This window comes from Natrix helvetica, assembly GCF_964273705.1.
Source record: "Natrix helvetica genome assembly, chromosome: 1".
NCBI classification, from domain to species: Eukaryota; Metazoa; Chordata; class Lepidosauria; order Squamata; family Natricidae; genus Natrix; species Natrix helvetica.
The window spans coordinates 195,874,927-195,897,098 of record NC_138548.1 but is presented as its reverse complement, the minus strand read 5'-3'; the positions used below and the strand labels follow the sequence as shown (position 1 = coordinate 195,897,098).

General features: G+C 44.5%; 1 protein-coding gene across 3 annotated transcripts in view; it reads right to left on the bottom strand.

The window, feature by feature from the left end:
* LOC309391057 (protein FAM3A-like) overlaps positions 1 to 22,172 on the bottom strand; it is a 31,559-nt gene that overhangs the window by 3,769 nt on the left and 5,618 nt on the right. Inside the window, exons 1-6 of one of the 3 annotated variants that reach the window (XM_081951114.1) lie at positions 7,543 to 7,768; positions 5,311 to 5,432; positions 4,957 to 5,070; positions 2,721 to 2,744; positions 607 to 730; positions 431 to 489 (exon numbers count right to left, since the gene is read on the bottom strand). In XM_081951114.1, the coding sequence (XP_081807240.1) occupies positions 431 to 489; positions 607 to 730; positions 2,721 to 2,744; positions 4,957 to 5,070; positions 5,311 to 5,323 (334 nt within the window). In that variant the 5' untranslated portion in view covers positions 5,324 to 5,432; positions 7,543 to 7,768. Of the gene's footprint in view, positions 1 to 430; positions 490 to 606; positions 731 to 2,720; positions 2,745 to 4,956; positions 5,071 to 5,310; positions 5,433 to 7,194; positions 7,352 to 7,542; positions 7,769 to 22,172 lie in introns of those variants that run through there. The other 2 variants (XM_081951113.1, XM_081951115.1) reach the window with 2 other exon arrangements.

Below are 22,172 nucleotides of genomic sequence, written 5' to 3'. Positions count from 1 at the left end.
GGCCACATTTACATTACTCTCCAGCCTGTTGAGTGGGCAATTGGCACATTGTCCCTATCATCCTTTCATCATATCGTTGACATCTACTAGTGCACTTCATTTCCATCTTAAGGTATTTTTAAGTGTTCCATTTTGTTTGTTCTGCTTTTTAGAAGTTTTGCATCTCTCCCCTTCCTCATTATTCCAGCATCCCACCCACTATGACATTGTGCACCCAAATGAAGGCCTTAGCCAAAGAAATAGTTAGGAACCAAATCACGGTGTCAAATATTATGGATTCTGAAACCAACACTAGATATATTGGAGAAAAGAGGTGAGCATCTTTTGAAGCAGTACTTCAGAGCCTCCATGACTGGAGCCGCTTTAGTGCCTGTCTAACATTATAAAATCATGCAACTTTAGCATACGCATTCTCTTAAGTCTATCTTACCATTCACCAGGGCAACGTTCAGACCTCTCCCTACATTATCCTTCATGCTGCTCATTAGCCTGAAAGAAATAAAAGGCACATGAGATCCTTTAAAGGAGACTATCCAGGGGTCTAGTACAGTCAGTCCCATGGACTTGCAAAAGTGTATCCAACTGTCAAGACTTTGCCTGGCTCACATTTTATCTTCAAGGCAGATCTTGGGCCCAATAACATTGGCTGCACCGCTTGTCATCCGGAAGGCAAACGAATGCTCTGGACAGGGCTGAGGGAGGCCACACTTGTATTTCTTTGGCCTTGGTTCTGAAAAGATAGCAAAGGTGAGATTTTCAAGTCCCTGGTCGGAAGTATACCAAAGTGGAAAACTATCTTGCATATACTTCCAGATTAGTATGGACTAACAATTTTTCTTATTGCCCTTACTCCAAGGATCATACCAATGCTTCCCCTTTTAACTGTGATGACTTAGCACAAGCACCAGGGTACTACGCTCAACTTTCTGTGCCCCAAGGACTTTAAAGACAGTTTTCAAACCAGCTTAAGAAGAGCTGGTGCCAGGGCAGTTGGAGAATTTTGAGGACCTACTGAGGAGAGGGAAGTCTACTCCACCACCCAGCCAAAATCACCTTACAAATCAGGAAAAACACACAAAGCCTCCTATATTCAAGAATTAAAAGAAACAGGAAGGACATCTTTCCTACCTGAGCAAGGGACCTTCTGGGAAATAAGGGCAAAGGGGAAGACAAGAAGACCAACATTTTAAAAGTTCTACATGGAAGTCCATTATGCTATCCTGCATCCCCAATTCCTTTTCAACTCCTCTGAACTCACTGCGATGACTATTGCGGCTGCCTGCAAAATTCTTTGCCGAGACCACTCTGATCTTGTCCAAATCTGACAATGATGGATAAAGAGTCAGGATTCCAGGGATAGCAAGAGAGACACAAAGCCAGGACAGACAAGACAGACAATGGCATGGGATCTTGGCTTCCCACCGGTCCTTGCAATGTCTAACACCAGCCTTCCTCTACCTGCCTTCCATCTCAGAATTCCTTAGGGGTTTTTTTGTGTTTGTTTTCTGTTTGGTCATGTTAACTGAGAATTTTGGGAACCAGACCATCACATTCTATATACAGCAAATAGAAACATGCTTTATATGTAATCTCTTTATCTCGCATTCAGGCTATGGAAAATTCACTTCTCACTGGGTATGGGGGAAATGTGTCATTTTCCCTATCCTATAATGTGGTACCTGTAATCAGATTATAGATTCAGCAGTTACACTGCAGCAAAAAACCTGAAATTTGTTACCAGATATCTGATTAGGATTATTGCCAGTCTGGTTTCTCCAAGAAAGCAGAGTTACCAATGCAAGCTTGCCTTGTGTCCAGCCCTACACTGTATAACTTCTGTCTGCTTTTTGCTAACTTACTCTTCCTTATATGAGCCAAATCATATACTCCTCAGCTAGGGAGGGTGTCTGGGCAAAATGACTTGTTGACTTCCAGAACTCTTTCATTTCTTTAATTTTCTGTTAACTGTGAACAATTGTTAATCATTTTTGTTGTTTCTCTTAGCCATGGCAAGCAGCATAGTGAAAACACTACTGTGTTGACTTATAACTGGTTGTTTAATGACTGTTGACAGTTATGATGAACTTTTTAAAAAGCTTCTTATGACTCGTTCTTGAAGTTACTAATTCACACTTATAACTTGTTGCCAACACCCCACAATCATGTGATCCCCACTTGCAATCTTCTGTGCCAGCTTTCCCAAAAGATCAATGGAAAAGCTGGCAAAGAAAACTGGAATTGCTGCCACCTTCATGCACTGGGGGACGAGGAGTTCCTGCGGCAGACTGGAGGGGTTCTTTTTATTTTTTTCCCTCAACCAGGCCACTGGATTTCTCTTTTGCATATGGAGGGGGGCTCTTTTGCTCTGTCCACTTAATGACCCATCACTTTAACAGGAGCCAGGATTGTCATCATTGAGCAAAGCGATTAGATTAGGTATCTCACTTAACACCCGCAATTCCAGGATCTATTTGGTCGTAAGTTAAAGATACTTGTAATGGATTGTCTTGGCATTTATTTCAGCTGTTTACCAGCAATAAGATAGTTACGGATGATGGAAGTCAATATTCAGTATTTCAGGGCCACCTGGTTAGAGAAGTCTGTTCTACACATGTATTGCTTGCAAACTGTTACTCCAGCTAACTAGGAACAAAGGGAGAGGGCACCTGGTTGGGGGAGGCTGGTAGGAACGGTGCAGAAATGTAGCCAAATCATCTTACCTGTGGCAGGAGTGTTCTCTGGACCTGCAAGAAAGCAAAGAAACAGTAGCATCAGCAAGATATTAAGTGTAGAGTTATCACTCCGTGCTAAAAGGTTTAGTCTGGTTTAAACAGATGCGATTCATGACTTGTTTGAAAACTGTAATTAATGTCCTGACTCATCTCCTCAAAGATACAGAGCTGCGTTGGCGAACCGATAGCAGGCAGAGCCATCTCTCTGGGCATGCGAGCTATCACCCGTTGCTCTTCTGGGTTCCAGTGCACCGGCCAGCTGGTCTTCACGTGCTTAGGAGCACTGGAAATCAGAAGAGCGGCCGCCCGGTGCGTATGTGCCGGGGTAGGTTCCTACCGGCGTTGGTACCGGTTCACTTCGTGCACGCTTTCCACACAGTTCACTGTAAATTGTTCTGCGCATGCGCGAAGAATGTGAAAAACTACTAAAAAACATGCCAGCAATGGCAGCGGCCACTGGGGAACCAGTTCAGGGGCGTGGCCAGCCTGGGTCACTGCCAGTTCTGTGACCAAGGACAAATTACCACTACCGGTTTGCCTGAACCGGTGCAAACTGGTAGAAACCCACCTCTGGCATGTGCGAACTGAGTGGCTGCTGTTCTGGTTTCTGGTGCATACATGCGCACCAGGTGGCTGCTCTTCTGGTTTCTGGCCCGTGCACACGCGCACACACACGTGTAAGGTTCGCCAGCACTGACAGAGAGGCACCCAAGAACCAGTATCAAAGATTCCTTCATTCTTCAATACTTCAGCGCAGAATGAGCCACATTCTGACTGATCTGAAATTGTGGCTTAAACTTAAAAGCATTAGGTGTCATTAGGTTTGCTAAACCGCTCCAAGGTTCCACATTCTGAATCATTATTCAGTCTCACTCAATTATTTTACACTGTCTCTTTTTTTCTATTGAGCCTGGTTTATGAAATTGTTGCAAAAATAAATGCAATAAGCCCTTGAGCAAAATAAATGCATGCATCACATAGACCAGGTGAAGTCAGGGAACAATTAAAATACACTGGAATAAAAAGTGGAAGTGGGTATTCAGATGTAATTTTTGGGGTTAGTTATTAAAGGAAAATTAAAAGTTTAGGATAATTAAGTCTGACCACATAATAAATTGTGCTCAGTAAATTATGAAAGATCTCGGCTGGGATCTCTGAATTCTCTCCGCTTTGATCCAAATTTCTGTTCTAATTTCAGGTAAAACTGGCACATAAGATATAGGGCAGGGGTGTCCAAACTTGGGAACTTTAAGACTTGTGGACTTCAACTCCCAGAATTCCCCAGCCAGGCTGGCTGGGGAATTCTGGGAGTTGAAGTCCACAAGTCTTAAAGTTCCCAAGTTTGGACACCCCTGGTATAGGGGCACCTTAACACAGCTTTAGTTTCACTTATTTGCAGGTACAAGGCTAGTCCAGGACACTGTATAATATAAAAAGAGGCCCAAACTGCCAATGAACTGCCAATGTCTATAATTCATTATACAATCATCATGACAGTGTATGGCTTTCTTCATGGATTTCTTCAGTGACTTGACAATCCAATGGTGACCGGCCTTCTTTGTTATCTATAGTACTTGGAGTTATATTTTCAAATAGGAAGATTTCATTTAGCTTTCATATCTAATGGCCGTGCAGAGATATTTCCCAAATTAGGCAACTTCTATATATGTGGATGTCAATTCTCAAAATTTTCAGCAATGACCATGCTGGCTGGAAGCCGAAGCCCAGACACCTGGAGGGCACTTAGATCAGAAAAGGCCTATCTAAAAGTTCTTGTATCCTTCTAAGTATTTTGATGCCCTATTGAACATTCTGCTGAACGTAATGAAGGCCAAGAGAATAAGATAACGCAGCACTTCAGATCCAAAGCAGGAAAAAACGAAGTATGAAGAACATGCTTGTCTACTGCAAGGCATCTTACTTCATCTTGTCAACAATGCCTTACCTAAATTGTGCATTTTCCTGAGACTTTATCACAACAATCTGTGAATGACACCCACCCACATCCACACCCAGCAGCAGAAGAAGCTTTTTGAAATTTTCCAACTGCTGAAATATGTTAGCCCACCTTTTCTGCTTTGGATTTGAAGCACTGCACTGCATATCCCTAGCTAACAGCAAAGCACAGTCAGCATGCATAGGAAAGATGGTTGTTGCTGTAAAGGAACACTTGTTCTATGTCCTAGCACTCCTCCATCCTTCCCCTTAGTGTCCTTGTTCTTACTGTTGAGGAGGAACTGCTGCAGGCGAGAGAAACTGCTTTGGGTCCCCAACAAGATGCTGACAAGGATCCAGGTCAGCCCTGCTGTCAAGACAATCACAACAACACGAAGAGGACCTGAAACAATTAGGAAAAATGAAGTCAGGTCAAAGCAAAGCCAAAAAAGAAACCCTGGAGGAAGACTGAATCCAACTGCTACATTAGAGTGTCATCCAGTAGTGGCTACAATTTTCCCCAACATATCCCAGAAGCTTAAATGCTCTAAAGGGCTACTGGATGTCAGTGGCTAAAAGCTATTATTTTCCTGTCTGAAGGGCTGCCTTTTGCTGTCACTTTTCTCTCCCATCCAGAGCTCACCTGCTAGTCTCATGGCCCCTTGAGAGTGTCCAGAACCAGTGGAAATCCAATGTTATTAGGCTCTTGAGGTAGCAGAATGGGTGAGGGAGTCTGAGGTGGGTTAGTCACATGTACCCTTCAAACTACAGAGATCAGAAATGGCAGTCAGAATCAACCCAAGGAAGACAAAACTCCTGCATGACCCCCCAATACTCAGTCCATGAGTTCTACACCAATAAGCACACATATAAAAATAAAACCTTCATAACATACAGACAACAGAAATCAATCAAACCATCTTGTATGATTTTCATGGTTTTAGGCTGCTGGCCACTTCATGTAATACCAAACCATTAAAAATTGAACTACAACTAAATTCATCTTGAATACTTTTTTTTTTAAAGTGTCTCATCAAACCTGCAAGTTATGCCCATCTTATGGACAATTGAGGCAGCTCTCTCAAGGCAATATTACAGAAGGCCTTTGAATTTTCTTACCCCAGGACATCTGTAGCTACACTTTTCATTAAACATAGTGTATACTGTAACTGCTGGATACTTTTCAGAGGTTTATGCAAAACTATAGTCTAATCTAGTGACATGAAACTTAATAGCTAACTGTGGAAGCAGAACTCTTATGTAAAAAAAAATCCTGAGCAGGGCAAGGCAGAATTTCCTCTTTTTTTTTTCTTTTGCCTGTCTGCTGGCAAAAACCGTTTTTAATTGCCTAAAGTAAGGGTCAACTTCCAGGGGGTTGCTAAAATCTACACAGAACTGCAAGGCTCATATTTTAACCAACACCCCCACAAAATGGTGTCAATTTAGCTCGCAGGGGAGGGATAGTACTAAGCTTTGCCCTGTGTATCATGTTTGAGTTGAACCTCACTGAACTCTGCAGCACTCCTTGTTTCACCCTTTGGACTTTCCAGGACCAAAGCAAGGAAACTCTTTCTCCCCCCACCACCTTCCTTAATCTTATTCACACCCACCTGACCAAATTCTATTCTCCTTTTAGAGATATTTGAGCAACTTAGAGCTACTAATTTAACCCAAAACAAGCGTCTGGGTGATTCCCTTGGGAAATAAAGTCTCATTTATGTATCCTCCCCTTCACAGGTATGAATATGGACTTTTATGACAAGGAGCACCCCTCTTCTACTTCTGGTTCTGAGAGCGTTGCTCTCCCTCCCTCTTCTTTATCTTTTTCTTCTTTCACTTTCCCTTAAGGCAGTGTTTCTCAACCTTGGCGACTTTAAGTGCTGGGGGAATTCTGGGAGTTGAAGGCCACAGGACTTAAAAGTCGCCAAGGTTGAGAAACACTGCCTTAAGCGCTACAAACAGGAAAGCAGCTTCTCACATCACCTATGGAGGTTGAACCCTGCCTCTTTCTGTCTTGTTAACATCCGGAGATGTCCAGAAGGGCAACAATCCCCGAACTGAGTTCTATTCAACTAGCCGGAGCAAATTGGCCTCGTGCTTCTTGATCACCCTCATCCCCCCCCAAAAAAACCACATCAATAAACGAACAACTTAAGCGCCATCGTCCCGGAGGTTTCTACTCGGGTAGAATGCCACCGGGAAAACCAGCAGAGACGAGCTCTGGACTGGAACAGGTCGGACAAACATCGCGGGAAACCGAATGGCAAACCACTTCCATATTGTTGCCAAGCGAACGGCACGAACGCGTCGTCATAGTTGAGCCCCCGAGAGAAAGAGAGAGAGGCTGGCTCCTGGCCTTTCTCTCAGCCGGTGGCAGAGAAGCCCCGAGACCCTGCAACCGGCCCAAGGATCCCGCCCGCAGCCCAGCCCTCCGAGCCCTCGCGCAGGACCTCCCTTCTCCTTACCCCGCACCCTCCCACCCATTTCTCCCTGGTTGCTGCCTGAACCCTCCCCGCTGCCCACGTACTCATCTCCCAAACACCCCAGTCGTATCATGATTCCCTCCAGCGTCCGGTTGCCAATGCAATCCGCGTGGATCTTCGGCCGCTTGCAGGCAAGAACAAGATTTTCCGGCTTGCGAAGTAATAGCAGCAGCAGCAGCAGCAGCAGCAGCAGCTCCTCCTCCTCCTCCTCTTCTGTCGGCGGCTCCGCCCAGCCTCCTGGGTAGAACAGCTTAGCGGAGGCCTCGCTCGCTCGCCCCCGCTCCGATCGCCTTCCTCTTTGGGCGTCCCAGCCCTTCGCCCCCTCCAGGCCGGGTACGGAGCCCTTCCACCCACTCCGCCACTGTCCCCTCTGCTAAGGCTTATTCACTCACCATGGTCTTTCCCATGGTCTACTGGCCTCGTTCCTTTATTGCGCTACATCCCCTTTTCCCGAGGAAGGCACTCTTGCACGGGTTAACTGGCGTAAAGAGCAGCGCTGGGGTTTCATCTAAAAAAAACAAACACCCCAGCGTGTGGGAGAAATCCTGGAATAGCCCCGGCCCCCTTGAAAGGAGGTTAGGTTGGGCATCCCGGCACTCCCGCGCATCCTTTGCATTTTCCTGGAAGCCAAATTACATCCTAGAAAGGGGAGGGGAAAGGCGACTAAATAAAGCTACGGTGAGAGAGCAGGACTCCTTTCAGTGTGGCTTTATGTATTTTTAAGTTAGATTTATAGCCTGCTTTTCCTCCAGGAGCATCCTTTTTTCCCATTTTTCCACAGTAAAGTTCTAGATGCCAGAAAGCGGCTGGCCACAAATCACCCAGTCATCTTTCACTGTGAGGCAGGTAGGGCTTCAACCTAGTCTAGGTGTCTATGGAGATTCTCAGTTATCTACCAAAGGTCATGGTTGATAACCTAGTCTAGACAACCTAGTCTGGGCAACCTAGTCTAGTCCTTTCTGGGATTAGACCAACACTTTAATTTAATTGCATCAGAGGTTAACAAATAGTTTGCCTTTGCCTCTGTGCCTCCGCCCAATGTTTTAATTTACACCCACAACTCCATGGTTCTGTAGGAAGTTAGCACCCACCCCTCTCCTAGAAAAGTGAAATGTTCTAGGAAATATTAAAAAGGCAGAATATTATATTTCCCTGGATGAGAAATGGAGAAATATGTTTTTTTTAGGCAGGAAGCAGACTCACTCTTAATAGCCCCCACCCTCCTCAATAGCCCACAGCCAGAGCTGGGGTGCTGCCAGTTCGGCTCAGATTGGGCAAACCCGTAATAGTAGTGGTGGTGGGAGGCTCCGCCCACCCGCCCGGACACTTCTGCACATGTGCACACCCAAACTGATAGTAAAAAAATTAGCAACCCACCTCTGCCCACAGCAGATGTCACACACTTAAAAGATAAAGAGATAGCTAGGTCTATTACCTTTACCTTTATTTCGATTTTTATACCACCCCCTCCCCCCAAAGGGACTCGGGGCGGTGTACAGTCAAATGAAATAGATAAAATGGACTACAAACATGCAAATATAAAAAACATAGAAGAGGAGGCAATACAACACTGTACAGGTAAAGCAGATAAAAACAGTATATAAACAATCTTAAAAAATACCCAATTAAAATTACCCAATTAAAATATATTTGCCAAGAGGTATGATGAGGTTATGAATGGTCCAGGCCGGCTAAACGGAACAGGTGAGTCTTCAGTTTTTGTCGAAAGGAGAGAAAGTCGGTGGTGGTTCTGATATCGGGGGGGAGGTCATTCCAGAGGGTTGGGCCCATCACAGAGAAGGCTCTACTCCTAGGTGTCGCCCGTTGGCACTGCCTAGTGGACGGCACCCGGAGGAGCCCCTCCCTGTGAGAGCGAATCGGTCGCAGGGAAGTGTGTGGTAGGATGCGATCCCGCAAGTACCTAGGTCCTGAGCCATGGAGCGCTTTAAAGATGGTGATTAACACCTTGAAACGCACCCGAAAGACCACAGGCAGCCAGTGCAGCTCGCGCAGGAGCGGTGTTACGTGGGAGTAACTAGTACTCCCAAAAATAGCCCGCGCGGCTGCGTTCTGGACTAGCTGCAGTCTTCGAGCGCGTCCCAAGGGAAGCCCCATGTAGAGGGCATTGCAGTAGTCCAGCCGAGACGTCACCAGTGCATGAGTGACCGTGCGTAGGGCATCCCGGTCCAGTAGGGGGCGCAATTGGCGCACCAGGCGAACCTGGTGGAACGCCCCCCTTGCCACGGCTGCCACATGGTCATCCATTGACAGCCGGGCATCTAGGAGGACGCCCAAATTGCGCGCCCGTTCCACAGGGGGCAATTGCTCGCCCCCTATGGTCAGCGATGGAATCAACTGACTGAACCGGGGTGCCGGTAACCACAGCCACTCAGTCTTGGAGGGGTTGAGCTTGAGTCTGTTGTCCCCCATCCAGACCCCGACGGCTTCCAAACACCGGGTCATCACCTCGACAGCCTTGTTGGGGTGGTCTGGGGTGGAAATGTACAGCTGCGTATCGTCAGCGTACAAATGATACTCCACCCCGAAACCACGGATGATCTCCCCCAGCGGCTTCACATATGCGTTGAACAGAAGGGGCGAGAGGACCGACCCCTGAGGCACCCCACAAGTGAGTGGCCTCAGAGTCGACCTCTGCCCCCCTGCCAACACACATTGCGTCCGGTCGGAGAGGTAGGAGCCGAACCACCGCAAAACGGTGCCTCCAACTCCCATCCCCCCCAGCCGGCGCAATAGGATACCATGGTCGATGGTATCAAAAGCCACCGAGAGATCTAATAGGACCAGGATAGAGGAACAACCCCTATCTCTGGCCCTCCAGAGATCATCGACCAACGCGATCAAGGCCGTCTCCGTGCTGTGTCCGGGCCGGAAGCCGGACTGGTGTGGGTCTAGATATTCGGATTCCTCAAGGTGTCGTGGAAACTGCTGTGCCACCACATTCTCTACAACCTTCGCTAAAAAGGGAAGGTTGGAGACTGGACAATAATTAGCTAGCTCCATCGGGTCAAGGGAAGGCCTCTTGAGTAAGGGCCTCACCACCGCCTCTTTCAAGGCGGCAGGAAAGGACCCCTTGCTCAAAGAGGCGTTCACCAGGCCCAGTAGCCAGCCTCGTGTCACTTCCCAGGATGCCAGTACCAACCAGGAGGGACACGGGTCCATTAAACATGTGGTCGGTCGCAGCCGTCCACGCAACCTATCCAAATCCTTGGGGGCAACAGACGCAAACTCCTCCCAGAGTGGTCTCACAAGACTCACTGTTGGCGGCTCCTCTGGTCCACTGAAGGGGGTCCATCCGCTTCGGATTTGAGCGATTTTGTCCTGCAGATATTCCCCAAACTCCTCTGCTCTGCCCTGTAGAGGGGCTTCCCGCGTCCTCTGTGATAAGAGAGCACGGGTCACCCGAAACAGGGCGGCAGGGCGGTTATCGGCGGACGCAATAAGAGTGGCACAATGTCTGCGTTTGGCCACTCTTAATGCCACAAGGTAAGTCCGTAAATAGGCTCTTACTTGTGTTTGGTCAGATTCGGAGCGTGAAGACCTCCACCTGCCCTCTAGGCGTCTCCTATGGCGCTTCATCACCCTCAGGTCCTCGGTGAACCAAGGAGCCCGGGTGGGTCGTCGCCGCAGGAGAGGCCGCAAAGGCGCAACTCGGTCCAGGGCCCCAGCAGCCGCCCTATTCCAGGCGGCCACTAGGTTCTTGGAGCGAGAGCGGGTCAGGGCTACAGGGAATGGCCCAAGCTCCGTCTGGAACCTATCCGGTTCCATCAGGCGCCTGGGGCGGTACCAACTTGGACAGTTTGGTTCCGCCTCCTCGCGGTGGGGGGAAGCGCCAGGGAAGTCCAGCCGGAGACATGAGTGATCTGACCATGACAGGGGAGTAATGGTTACATCCCCTCTTCCCAGATCACTCGCCCACTGTTCAGATATAAAAACAAGGTCCAGAGTGTGGCCACCTTCGTGTGTGGGGCCCTGAATTAATTGGGTCAGGTCCATGGCTGTCATGGAAGCCATGAACTCCCGAGCTACCTCGGATGCTTCCCCCGTCAACGGCAAGTTGAAATCCCCCATAACCACAAGCTTGGGGGTCTCAACTGCCGTCTCTGAGATCAGCTCGAGGAGCTCGGGCAGGGCTGCTGACGTATAGCGAGGAGCCAAGTATACAATCAGCAGGCCCCACTGCCTCCCTGGGCCCCATTTCACACCAAGGGACTCACATCCGGGTATCTGAGGTACAGTGAACTCCCTCGGCTCTAGACATTCCCGTATAACTACCGCCACCCCACCACCCTTACCCAGGGCTCGAGGCTGATGAAATGCACGGAAACCCGGCGGGCACATTTCCACAAGGGGTAAACCACCCTCGTGGCCCAACCAGGTCTCCGTTATCCCTGCAAGGTCCAGCTCCCCCTCTGAGATCAACTCATTAATGAGGGGGGCCTTGTTGGTCACGGACCTTGCATTGCAGAGCATCAGCCTCAGGCCTTGGCTCTGTAGTTCCTGACCACCTAGGTTGCGGGGGTTGGTACAAACGACCGGGTGTAACCAACAACCACGGTCTCCCAACCGACGCTGTGGTCTTCTCCTGTCCTCGCATCTCCCCCTCCCCGCGACCGATGTAATAAGACAACCCTCTATTGGAACGTTCTTTCCCCTCCCCTCCTCCACCACCCTCACTTCCCTCCTGGACTCACCTGTTCGCCTGGCACTGGCCCTCCTCCTGGACAGATTTCCCTCCCCTCCTACCCTAAAACCCTCCCTGGAGTCCCCTAAAAAGGATAAAAAACATTTAGTTAAAAAACCCCTAAGCCTCCGTTTCTTCCACCTCTCGGGGTCTATAAACCCGTCATCAAGGCAGGCCCTTGCAAGCGTCAAGGGCCATGCCTGCGAGAGGGGGGTCTCCCGCAGGCGGAGCAGGTCAAGCCTCGTATAAATAATCTTCAGAATCTTAAAAACACGATGGGGTCAAGGTATTATAGATGGTAAATGGTCAGTCATAGAAAAAAAAGAGGGGAGAGAGTTCTTAGATGTCCAAATGGTGGTCTGGGTGGAGGAGAGATGGTCCAAAGGGTAGATGATCCTAGGTGGTCCTAGGTGGGTGGGAGTTCATGGAGAGAGTTTAAAGATGGCAATCTGGAGTTCTTAAGGAATGGAGTTCCCGATTGGGAGGGGGCCAATGTTCTTGGGGGGCAGATGGTCTTGGCCTAAACATCCCTGTGGCCTACCCATAGCCCTAATATAGGGCTTCCGGTGACCTCCGGTGTTCCAGGCCGCCCCCAGCCGCCCCCAACCTCCATTCCAGTCTTACTCTCTCATGACTCCCACCTCAAATCCAGATGTTGGTGGGACTCACCCAATGTCCTAATGATGTTACTGGCATCCATGACAACTCTTTCAGCGGCTGCTGTTGGAGCCAGCCTCTCTCCTTCCAGTGACCTTCCAGTGTCCTTCCAACTTCTTCTTTTTCCTCTCTCTCCTTTTTCCTCACTCTCCTTCCAGTCTCTCCTTCTCTCCTTCCAAACCTCTCAGCTCACCAGCTCACTCCTTCCAAACCTCTCAGTTCACCCGTTCACCAGTCTCTTTCCATCCAACCTCACATTCCTCCTTCCTGCCGTTCTCACATTCTTCCTTCCTGTCGCTCTCTGCAAAACGTTCCAAAACGCTGTCACAAACGTCGCCATTTCCAGATCTCCAACTCTCCAGCTCTCCAGCTCACCAGTCTCTTTCCTCGCCAGCACCACAGCCTCTTTCCTTCCAGCCTCACAATTCCAGCCTCACAATTCCTCCTACTAGCCGCTCTCTTCAAAACGCTCCAAAATGCTTCAAAGCGCTCCAAACGTTGCCGCCGCCGCTGTCGCTGACACACACGCCGCCATTTCCGTTGCCGGTTTCTCTCCCCCATTCCGCACATCATCTGCTCTCTATCCTTCCAGCCAGTCTTCTGACCCACCCTGGCAGACCCAAATGGGTCGAAAATGAGCCAGGGTGGTCATGCTATCTGACTCCCGACCCTCAGATGGAAATGAGGGTCGGATACATCCTTTCCGCCCATCGCTGCGCTCCTTGATATTCCGGAGCTTCAGGAGGCGACCGCCATTGCCGGAAGCTCCTCCTCCACCTATAAGCATATGTCAGGCATGTCCAAAGTGCAGCCCGGGGGCCAAATGTGGCCCTTTTTCAAATTTCAAGCGGCCCGCAGCCTCTTCTCCCCACTGGAGTTATTTGTTTAGTCTTTCATAAAATACCGTATTTTTCAAAGTATAAAGATGCATCTTTTTCCCCTCAAAAAAGAGGCTAAAAATCTGGGTGCACCTTATTTATACACTGAATACAGCATTTTTTGCCTCCCAAAACTCTGCCCCCTTCACCAAAATGGCTGCGCATAGCCTTTAGGATGTTTTCAGAGTGATCCTGGGGGCTGTGGAGGGCATAAATGAGCAAAAAACGGGCCATTTTTTGCTCAACTTTGCCCCACCTAGCCCCCAGGAGCACTCTAGAAGCCTCTTAAAGGCTATTCATGCCCTTTAAAAAAAAGGCCCATTTTCGTGAAAAATGGGCCATTTTTGGGAGAATGCAAAAACTTTTTTTTTAATTTGCCTCTTCAAAATCTTGGTGCGTCTTATACTCCGAAAAATACGGTAGTTAATTCGCATTTAATGTTAAGGATTCAAAGAATGTCAGGCTGAATGATCGGCCCCACACATTTTCACATCACCAAATCTGGCCCTCCTTGCAAAAAGTTTGGACACCCCTGGCATATGTCCTCACCCAAGAGCCAACAAAGGTAGGATTAGCCCTCTACCCATCTAGCAACAGAACTCATCACATGGCACCTGGAAGATTACATCAGCCAGCAAGGCTCAACCAAGGTTGATACTCAAAACACAACCTATAAAGTTACCCCTGCAGGGCCCCATGGGAGTCTGACAACCAATCAGAATACAAGCTCAAATTCAAAAGCCCAGAGAGGGCATAAAACCTAGGCACTCTTAGCATCTCCTCCCGTTTTCTTCGCCCAAGATCTTCAAGGCATGTGATCCTCTTCATCAATAAACCTTCTTTCCAAGCAACTTTCATGAATCCAGTGTCTTTTTCCCCACTTGGAACTGAACCCAGATGGACATTTCTTCCAACAGTTCCAAAACTTCAGAATTATTATTGGCATAATAAAATGTTAGCAGTAAACAAGTCACAGGTTATTTTATACAGCATATAGTGTTAGAAATTGTTCATTCCAATTTCTAGAGTTTCAGTACTTTAATACATAAAACTCCATGTACCAATAAAAGAGAGTATCTGTAGCTCAGGGTTGAATTCCCATGTACTGTTAATCCACTCATACAATGCAACTTTCCTCAACCTAGTAGTACGTATGTCGTGCACTGCTAGCTATAGTGTACTGATTTGAGAATTACAGAAGTTGTAGTCGAGCACAGCCATGGAAAATCAAATTAAGAAAACTGCAAGATTTCATTCTTAGCCTTTAATTTACAATAGGATCAAAATAGGTTTACCCAGTTTCTGTTGCAAACACTAGAAGCCACATTGAACAAGTAGCAACTGCAGAACAGCTATTATATAGCAGAAATGCACAATGTTTAATGCCATCAGTTCTGTACTATGATTGGCACGTTCAGGGTTTCATTCCACAACCAAATTACATCCAAAGCCCATTTTTAAAGGGCCTGGAGATTTTTAAGGAATAAATGCATGCTGTAAACCTCTGCAGGGTAGGACACCCATCCAAAATTTTGGTTCCCACCCAAAAGCTGTATATAGGTACAAGAAGAAAATGCCGTTCTATAGGGCGCAAAATCCATCAATTTCTTTTTTTCTTCTATCTACTTCTGAAACTTCCTTTTGTTATGCAGAAGAAAGAAGCATCTTAACTTGATAATGTCCCTTGCCTCTTCCTTCCTTTCTTCATCTCCTACAACCCTGAAATTCTGTGCCTCAATTGCTAACTAAGACAATGAATTGCTGGAGCTCTATAATTCATATATACCCAATGGGATGAGCCTGCCCCACTCACTCTGGCAGTAGAGGCCTTGTACAGATCTTATCAGCCGAGGAATTTCAGGTAGTAAGGGTGAGGAGAAGAGCCAAGCTGGCAGGAATAGCCAACTCTTCAGAAGTTAGGCTTAAGATACAGAAGGATCTTGACAAATTTGAACATTGGGCACTATTTAATAAAATGAAATTCAATGGTGAAAAGAGTAAGGTTCTACATTTAGGCAACAAAAACAAAATGCACAGGTACAGTATAGGTGGTACCTTGCTCAACAGTAGTAATTGTGAAAGGGATCTTGGAGTCCTAGTGGACAACCATTTAAATATGAGCCAGCAGTGTGCAGCAGCTGCCAAAAAAGCCAACACAGTTCTAGGCTGCATCAACAGAGGGATAGAATCAAGATCACGTGAAGTGTTAATGCCGCTTTATAAGGTAAGGCCACACTTGGAATACTGCACTCAGTTTTGGTCTCCACAATGTAGAAAAGATGTGGAGACTCTAGAAAGAGTGCAGAGAAGAGCAACAAAGATGATTAGGGGTCTGGAAACTAAAACATATGAAAAACGGTTGCAAGAACTGGTATGTCTAGTTTAATAGAAAGATGGACTAGGGGAGACATGATAGCAGTGTTCCAATATCTCAGGGGTTGCCACAAAGAAGAGGGAAACTATTTCAAACTATTTTCCAAGGCACCTGAGGGTAGAACAAGAAGCAATGGGTGGAAACTAATTAAGGAGAGAAGCAACCCAGAACTAAGGAGAAACTTCCTGACAGTTGGAACAATTAATCAGTGGAACAGCTTGCCTCCAGAAGTTGTGAATGCCCCAACACTGGAAGTCTTTAAGAAGATGTTGGATAGCCATCTGTCTGAAACGGTATAGGGTTTCCTGCCTAGGCAGGGGGTTGGACTAGAAGACCTCCAAGGTCCCTTCCAACTCTGCTATTGTATTGTATTGTATAGCCTTCTCTGCCTGGCTCTCATCCTCTGAAACATCTTGCCACTGGAGGGGAGATCTGCCTCCACCTTTCTGGCCTTCTGGAAAGGTCTTAAAACCTGGCTCTGTGGAGGTGGTTGGTTGTTTGAGAGACCAAAGCCTACCCCAACAATGCTGTTGATTTTTAACCTGTATTTTAGTTTTAATGCTTTTGTGCCATTCTAAATCTCCCAAAGTCATTCTAGATAGTGAGACAGGTGGTATATAAATTTAATAAATCAAATTAATCCGGAGGAAACTGGAGCTATTCCACTGGCTCGTTCTACCATACTGGGCCTTCAACTCACATTCAACCGAAGAGCAGTAAAACTTTATAGAATTTGGCCCATCAAACACACAGAAGTCCATCTGGGTGAAGTACTATATCTATGCCATAATGAATTCAGCTAAAAAAGGGGAAGTATCTCCTTTGTCCACATGAAGGCAAAGCAACAGGATCTGTGACACACAGAGGTATTGCTTTACAGCTTAGTTTGCTTGACTTCTGGTTCCTTTGCAGTGTTTCCCCACCTTATCAACTTCCTGATCCTTGCCCTTCAGTACCCAGTATTCTCCAGCCAGTATGGCCATTGTTTTAGTATTCTGGGAATTGAAGTCCATACATTCCAATGTGGCCAAGGTTGGGAAGCAGTGCATTACACTGGGCCAGGCAGTGGGCCTTTATATATTCTGTCCGGACTTGCCTCATCTATTTTTTAAATAATTAGTTTAATAATATTAAAAAGAAAGCTGCACCAGCATATACGAGCATAATTATTTTGTAGCAATAATTTAATTGAAATATCATATAGCATCCTTGGTAGGCAGTGTCCTCTTTGTAAAAGGATACAACAAGGGATGCCCATCAGAGCAACCATTCCGTGAACTGACATAGCTGCCATGACAGCCATTTTATCTGCATCACACTCTTGAAATTTCCTCCTCAGCTTGCTATTAGAAGGAAAAAAGAAACAACTCTATGTTTCTGACAAGCAAATATTAACCAACAAATCTCTGGTTAACTGAAATATGTATTAGCATGAAAAATAGGAGTCCCTATTATAACAGCGTTTTCTTCATATGCAATTTAAAAAACCCTGTACATTTAAGACAGTAGCAATATGTGTGTAAATCAGATTTGACATCTGATTTGACATGGAAGAAGCTAATTAACTTTTGCAATGATTAAAGAAATAGGAATATTTTTAGCTAAGAATTGGAACCAATATACAAAATCAATATTAGAATTTGCTACAACCTGTTTCAACTTTCTCTGAAGCCACAGTAAAGGGCTAGACAAGATTCTATTGTATCCCAGTGCAGCCTCTTTCAACCTTCTGTATGGAGAAAATAAACAGCATTTGCTCTGGGATTAGCATTAGCAGATTTATTTTTTAATATTGTTATTATTGAATCAGCCGTTGCTCCTGCCTATTGAGAGATTGGAGCAGATCTACTGCACTGTCCACAAGCCTGGTTACACAGCATCCAACACACAACTGCACAATAAATCTTTAATAAATCAAATCTGAACTACCACATGTATTCACCAGCCAAAACAAAACATTACTTTTATCTGCTGCTCACAAAGTTATCCATCACAAAACACTCTTCAATGATTGTCAAAACAGTCAGGAACCATTTGAGGGTAATGTAAAGTTAACTCAAATAACTGGTTGTGGCAACATTTGGAATATATCTTTTTTTTTTAATTAAAAGAGTTTTGTACAAACAATTTCCCCCCTTTTCACCCCCCCACCATACAATATAAATCTCATACAAATGCTATACCCCCCCAACCCCCCCACAAAAATTCACTTTCAAATATTATACCAAATACTTTGCCCCCTCCTCCCCCCCATCTTAAAATAGATTACTCGTAACCCCTCTCCTCCCAACAAACACAATATAAATTTCTCTTAGATTAATAATAACACATTGATCCCATTTTCTAAGCTAATTTAACATCTATAACTCTTAATATAAATTTCTCCTAGCATAACAATGTTTCATTAATCCCATCTTCTAATTTATTCATACATATATATTACCCCACCCTCCACCCTAACCCTCCCCCACCTCCCCCACCTCCCACACAAACCCACCCCCCTGACTTCCGCTGTATACCACTCTAACAATTCCAAACATCCCATATACTATTTACTCTGATCATCTATCGGTCTAAACATTCTTACCTAAAGGCTACATAATAACTCCTAGTCTGGTATTTATTCTGTATATAATCAATCCATTTTGCCCATTCCTGTGTGTAATCCTCCTGTTTCTGAGCTTTTAAGAAAGCTGAAATTTTTGCCATTTCAGCGAACCCCGCCACCTTCTGAATCCATTGATCAATTGTCGGTAAAAAATCTTTTTTCCAAAGTTGCACAATCAACAACCTAGCTGCTGTGACCATATACAAGGCCAATTTTGTTTCCCCTTTGGTAAAATCCTTAGCTATACCCAATAAAAACATTTGCGGAGTGAATTGTATTCTTTTCTTAAATACATTCTGCATAACCCACCATATTTTTATCCAAAAAGCTTTCACCTTGTTACAAGTCCACAAAACATGAAAAAAGGTAGCATCTAGACACCCGCATCTCCAACATTTTGGTTGAACATTTGGGTACATGCATGATAATTTTTTAGGATCTAAATACCATCTGTAAAACATTTTATAAAAATTCTCCCTTAAATTCTGTGACTGTGTAAATTTAACATTCTGAACCCATATTTTTTCCCACGTTTCCAACATAACCACTTCACCAAAATTCTGAGCCCATTTAATCATACAATCCTTAACCAATTCACTTTCTGAGTCTCTTTCTAACAGTACATTATATATTCTTTTAACTTGTTTTGGACCAGTCTCTTTTATCTGCTTAATCAGTTCCACTTCTTTATCCATAAAACCGACCCTACGATCTTCTTCCCATCTCTTCTGTAACTGTATGTAATGTAACCAATTTAAAGTAATTCCTTCTTCCAACAGCTGTTCCAAAGTTTTTAACTTCCATTCGCCCCCATCAGCAATAAGCACATCTTTATATAAACAACCCCCGAGTGACTTAATATTCATAATCCCCATGGTGTCTGCAAGATCCAACCAAAGCGGTATTTTATAATCCCAATTGGGCCGGTGCTTCTTCCATATTCTCTCAAGGCACTTCGGAGAACATGGTTGTTAAACACTTTATCTACCCTGTCTTCATAAAAAAGATATGCATGCCATCCCAGAACAAGATCATGGCCTTCTATATTCAGCAATTCCATTTTTGTTTTCCCAAACCAATCTGCTACATGCGTTAATACCGCAGCTTCATAATATAATCAAAGGTTTGGGAGTCTGAGGCCGCCTCTTTCACGTGTATCTTGCATAATCTTCATCTTTACTCTCGGTTTTTTCTCCTTCCAAACAAATTTATTTAATGTTGTTTGCCAATTTAACAAGGTTTTATCTGACTTAAGCACCGGAATCATCTGGAATAGAAAGATAAATCTAGGTAGAATGTTCATTTTAATTGCTGAGATCCTTCCAAGCAAAGACAATTGTAACTTTTTCCATGCTTCAAGATCTTTCTGTATCTTTTGCCACAACACTTCATAGTTATTTGAGAAAAGTTTTGTATTTGATTCTGAAATTTGTATTCCTAAATATTTAACTTTAGAAACTATTTCAAAACCAGCTAAACTTACAAGTCTCTTTCTTTGAGTCTCTGTCATGTTTTTAACCATCATTTTCGTTTTGTTTGGATTTAGTCTAAACCCAGACACCATGCCAAATTCTATTATGATATTTTTCATCTGGATTATTGATTTCAAAGGATGTGAAAGGGTAACAACCAGATCATCGGCGAATGCTCTAGTTCTGTATTCCTTTTGCCTGATAGCTATGCCATCTAAGGATTTTGAGTCCCGAATTGCATTCAACAAGACTTCCAAAGTTAAAATAAATAACAATGGGGATAATGGGCAACCTTGTCTTGTGCCTTTTTGTATCTCGAAAGTTGTTGACAAATTTCCATTAATAATAAGTTGTGCATTTTGTTGCTGATAAATTGCTCCAATCGCCTGCCGCAATCGTGGTCCCATATCCATCTTTTCCAAAGTCTTGGTTAGAAAGTTCCAATTCACTCGATCGAAGGCCTTCTCTGCGTCCAAGAAAACCAGCACTGCAGAGATCTGCTTATTCTTATCAAGATAGTCAATTAAATCTATGAGTTGCCTTACATTCTCCTTCATATGTCTGCCTTCAATAAATCCTGCTTGATCATGATGAATAATCTCTTGAATAACCGGCATCAATCTGTTGGCTAGTACCTTAGCAAATATTTTATAATCTGTGTTCAGAAGAGATATCGGCCTGTAATCCTCTGGTTTCTTAGGGCCCTCTTTATCTTTAGGTATCAATGAGATAAAAGCCACTTTCCATGAGGGAGGTATTTTACCTCCTTGTTGTATATTACAAAATAGTTGTGTAAGATATTCAATCATTTCCAGTTGTAAAGTTTTATAATACATTGCAGTCAAACCATCAGTCCCTGGAGCCTTAGCTAATTTAAGTTGATTTATAACTAAAGTGATCTCATCAGCGGTTATAAGACGTTCCAAATTTGCCTTTTGAAGCACAGAAATTTTGGCAACCCTTTTTCCTTCCAAAAAATCATCTATTAACTTATTCTGTATATTATCCTGTACATATAGCTTAGTATAATAGTCCACAAATGATTTTTTAATCAACTCTTGTTGATATGCCATCTTCCCTCGAAACTCAATTTTATCAATAATTCTGTCATTCATATTCCTTCTCAAAGTATATGCTAACCATCTACCAGGTTTATTAGCGTTGGCAAAGGTGTTATGTTTAGCAAATTGTAAATTAGTTGCTGTTTGTTCTGCTATAAGCATCTGAAATTGATCTTTCAACAGCTTTAGCGCCATCTGGAGCGCCTGGTCATTCGGGTTTGTTATAAGCAGCTGTTCCTTGCGTTTTATTTCATCTTCCAATTCCATTCTCCTTTTCTGTCTAATTTGTTTATGTTTAAAGTTCATATGTATCAGGACCCCACGCATATAAGCTTTACTTGCATCCCAAACTATTTCAATGGGAGTGCCCTTATTCATGTTAAAACTGAAAAATTCCTTCATGTGTTTTTTAAGTTCATCAACATTTTTTTCATATCTAAATAAATTTTCATTTACTCTCCAAGACCTTCTTGGCCTCATCCCTAATTCAATTTGTAACCACACCGGACTATGATCGCTAAGTGTCCTGGCGAAAATCTTGGATTTCTTGGCTTTAGGAAGTAAATCCGGTGTTAACAAAAAGAAATCAATCCTTGAAAAGGATTTATGTCTATCTGAGTAGAAAGAAAAATCCATCTCATTTAGATGTTGCGTCCTCCAAACATCTTTTAATTTCAAATCGTCTTGTAAATCAAAAAAGCCTTTGGTAATTTGGTAGTGAATTTCGTCTTTGTACTCTTATCTATCTTTGGAGAAATCACTCCATTCCAGTCTCCCATTATTAGAATACTCTTAAAGTTCCAGTCTAAAATTTTTAAAATGGAGCATCTTATAAAAACTTTCTTGGCGTTGGTTAGGAGCATATATTCCTAGCACCAAAATGGAACCAAAGTCTGTATCAAATTGAATTGCTATATATCTACCAGCGTCATCTGCCTCTATAACTTTAGTTGAAAATCTTTTATTTCTATATATCACCACACCATTTTTCTTTACAAAATCAGAGGCAGCATAAAATGTTCCCAGTTTTGAATTCACTAAATACTTCTGGTCTTGCAGCCTAATATGAGTCTCTTGAAGGCAAACAACATCATTATTAAATTGCTTCAAATAATAAAATATTTTTTTCCTTTTTTGTGGGGAGTTCATTCCATTCACGTTCCAAGATAATAGCTTAAGCATCTTTAGATCTGGTCCGGAGCGCTGAAAGCATTTGCTGAAGATCTCTCTCCACAAGACTAATCTTCGGCCCTGCTCCTCCCATGGCTCC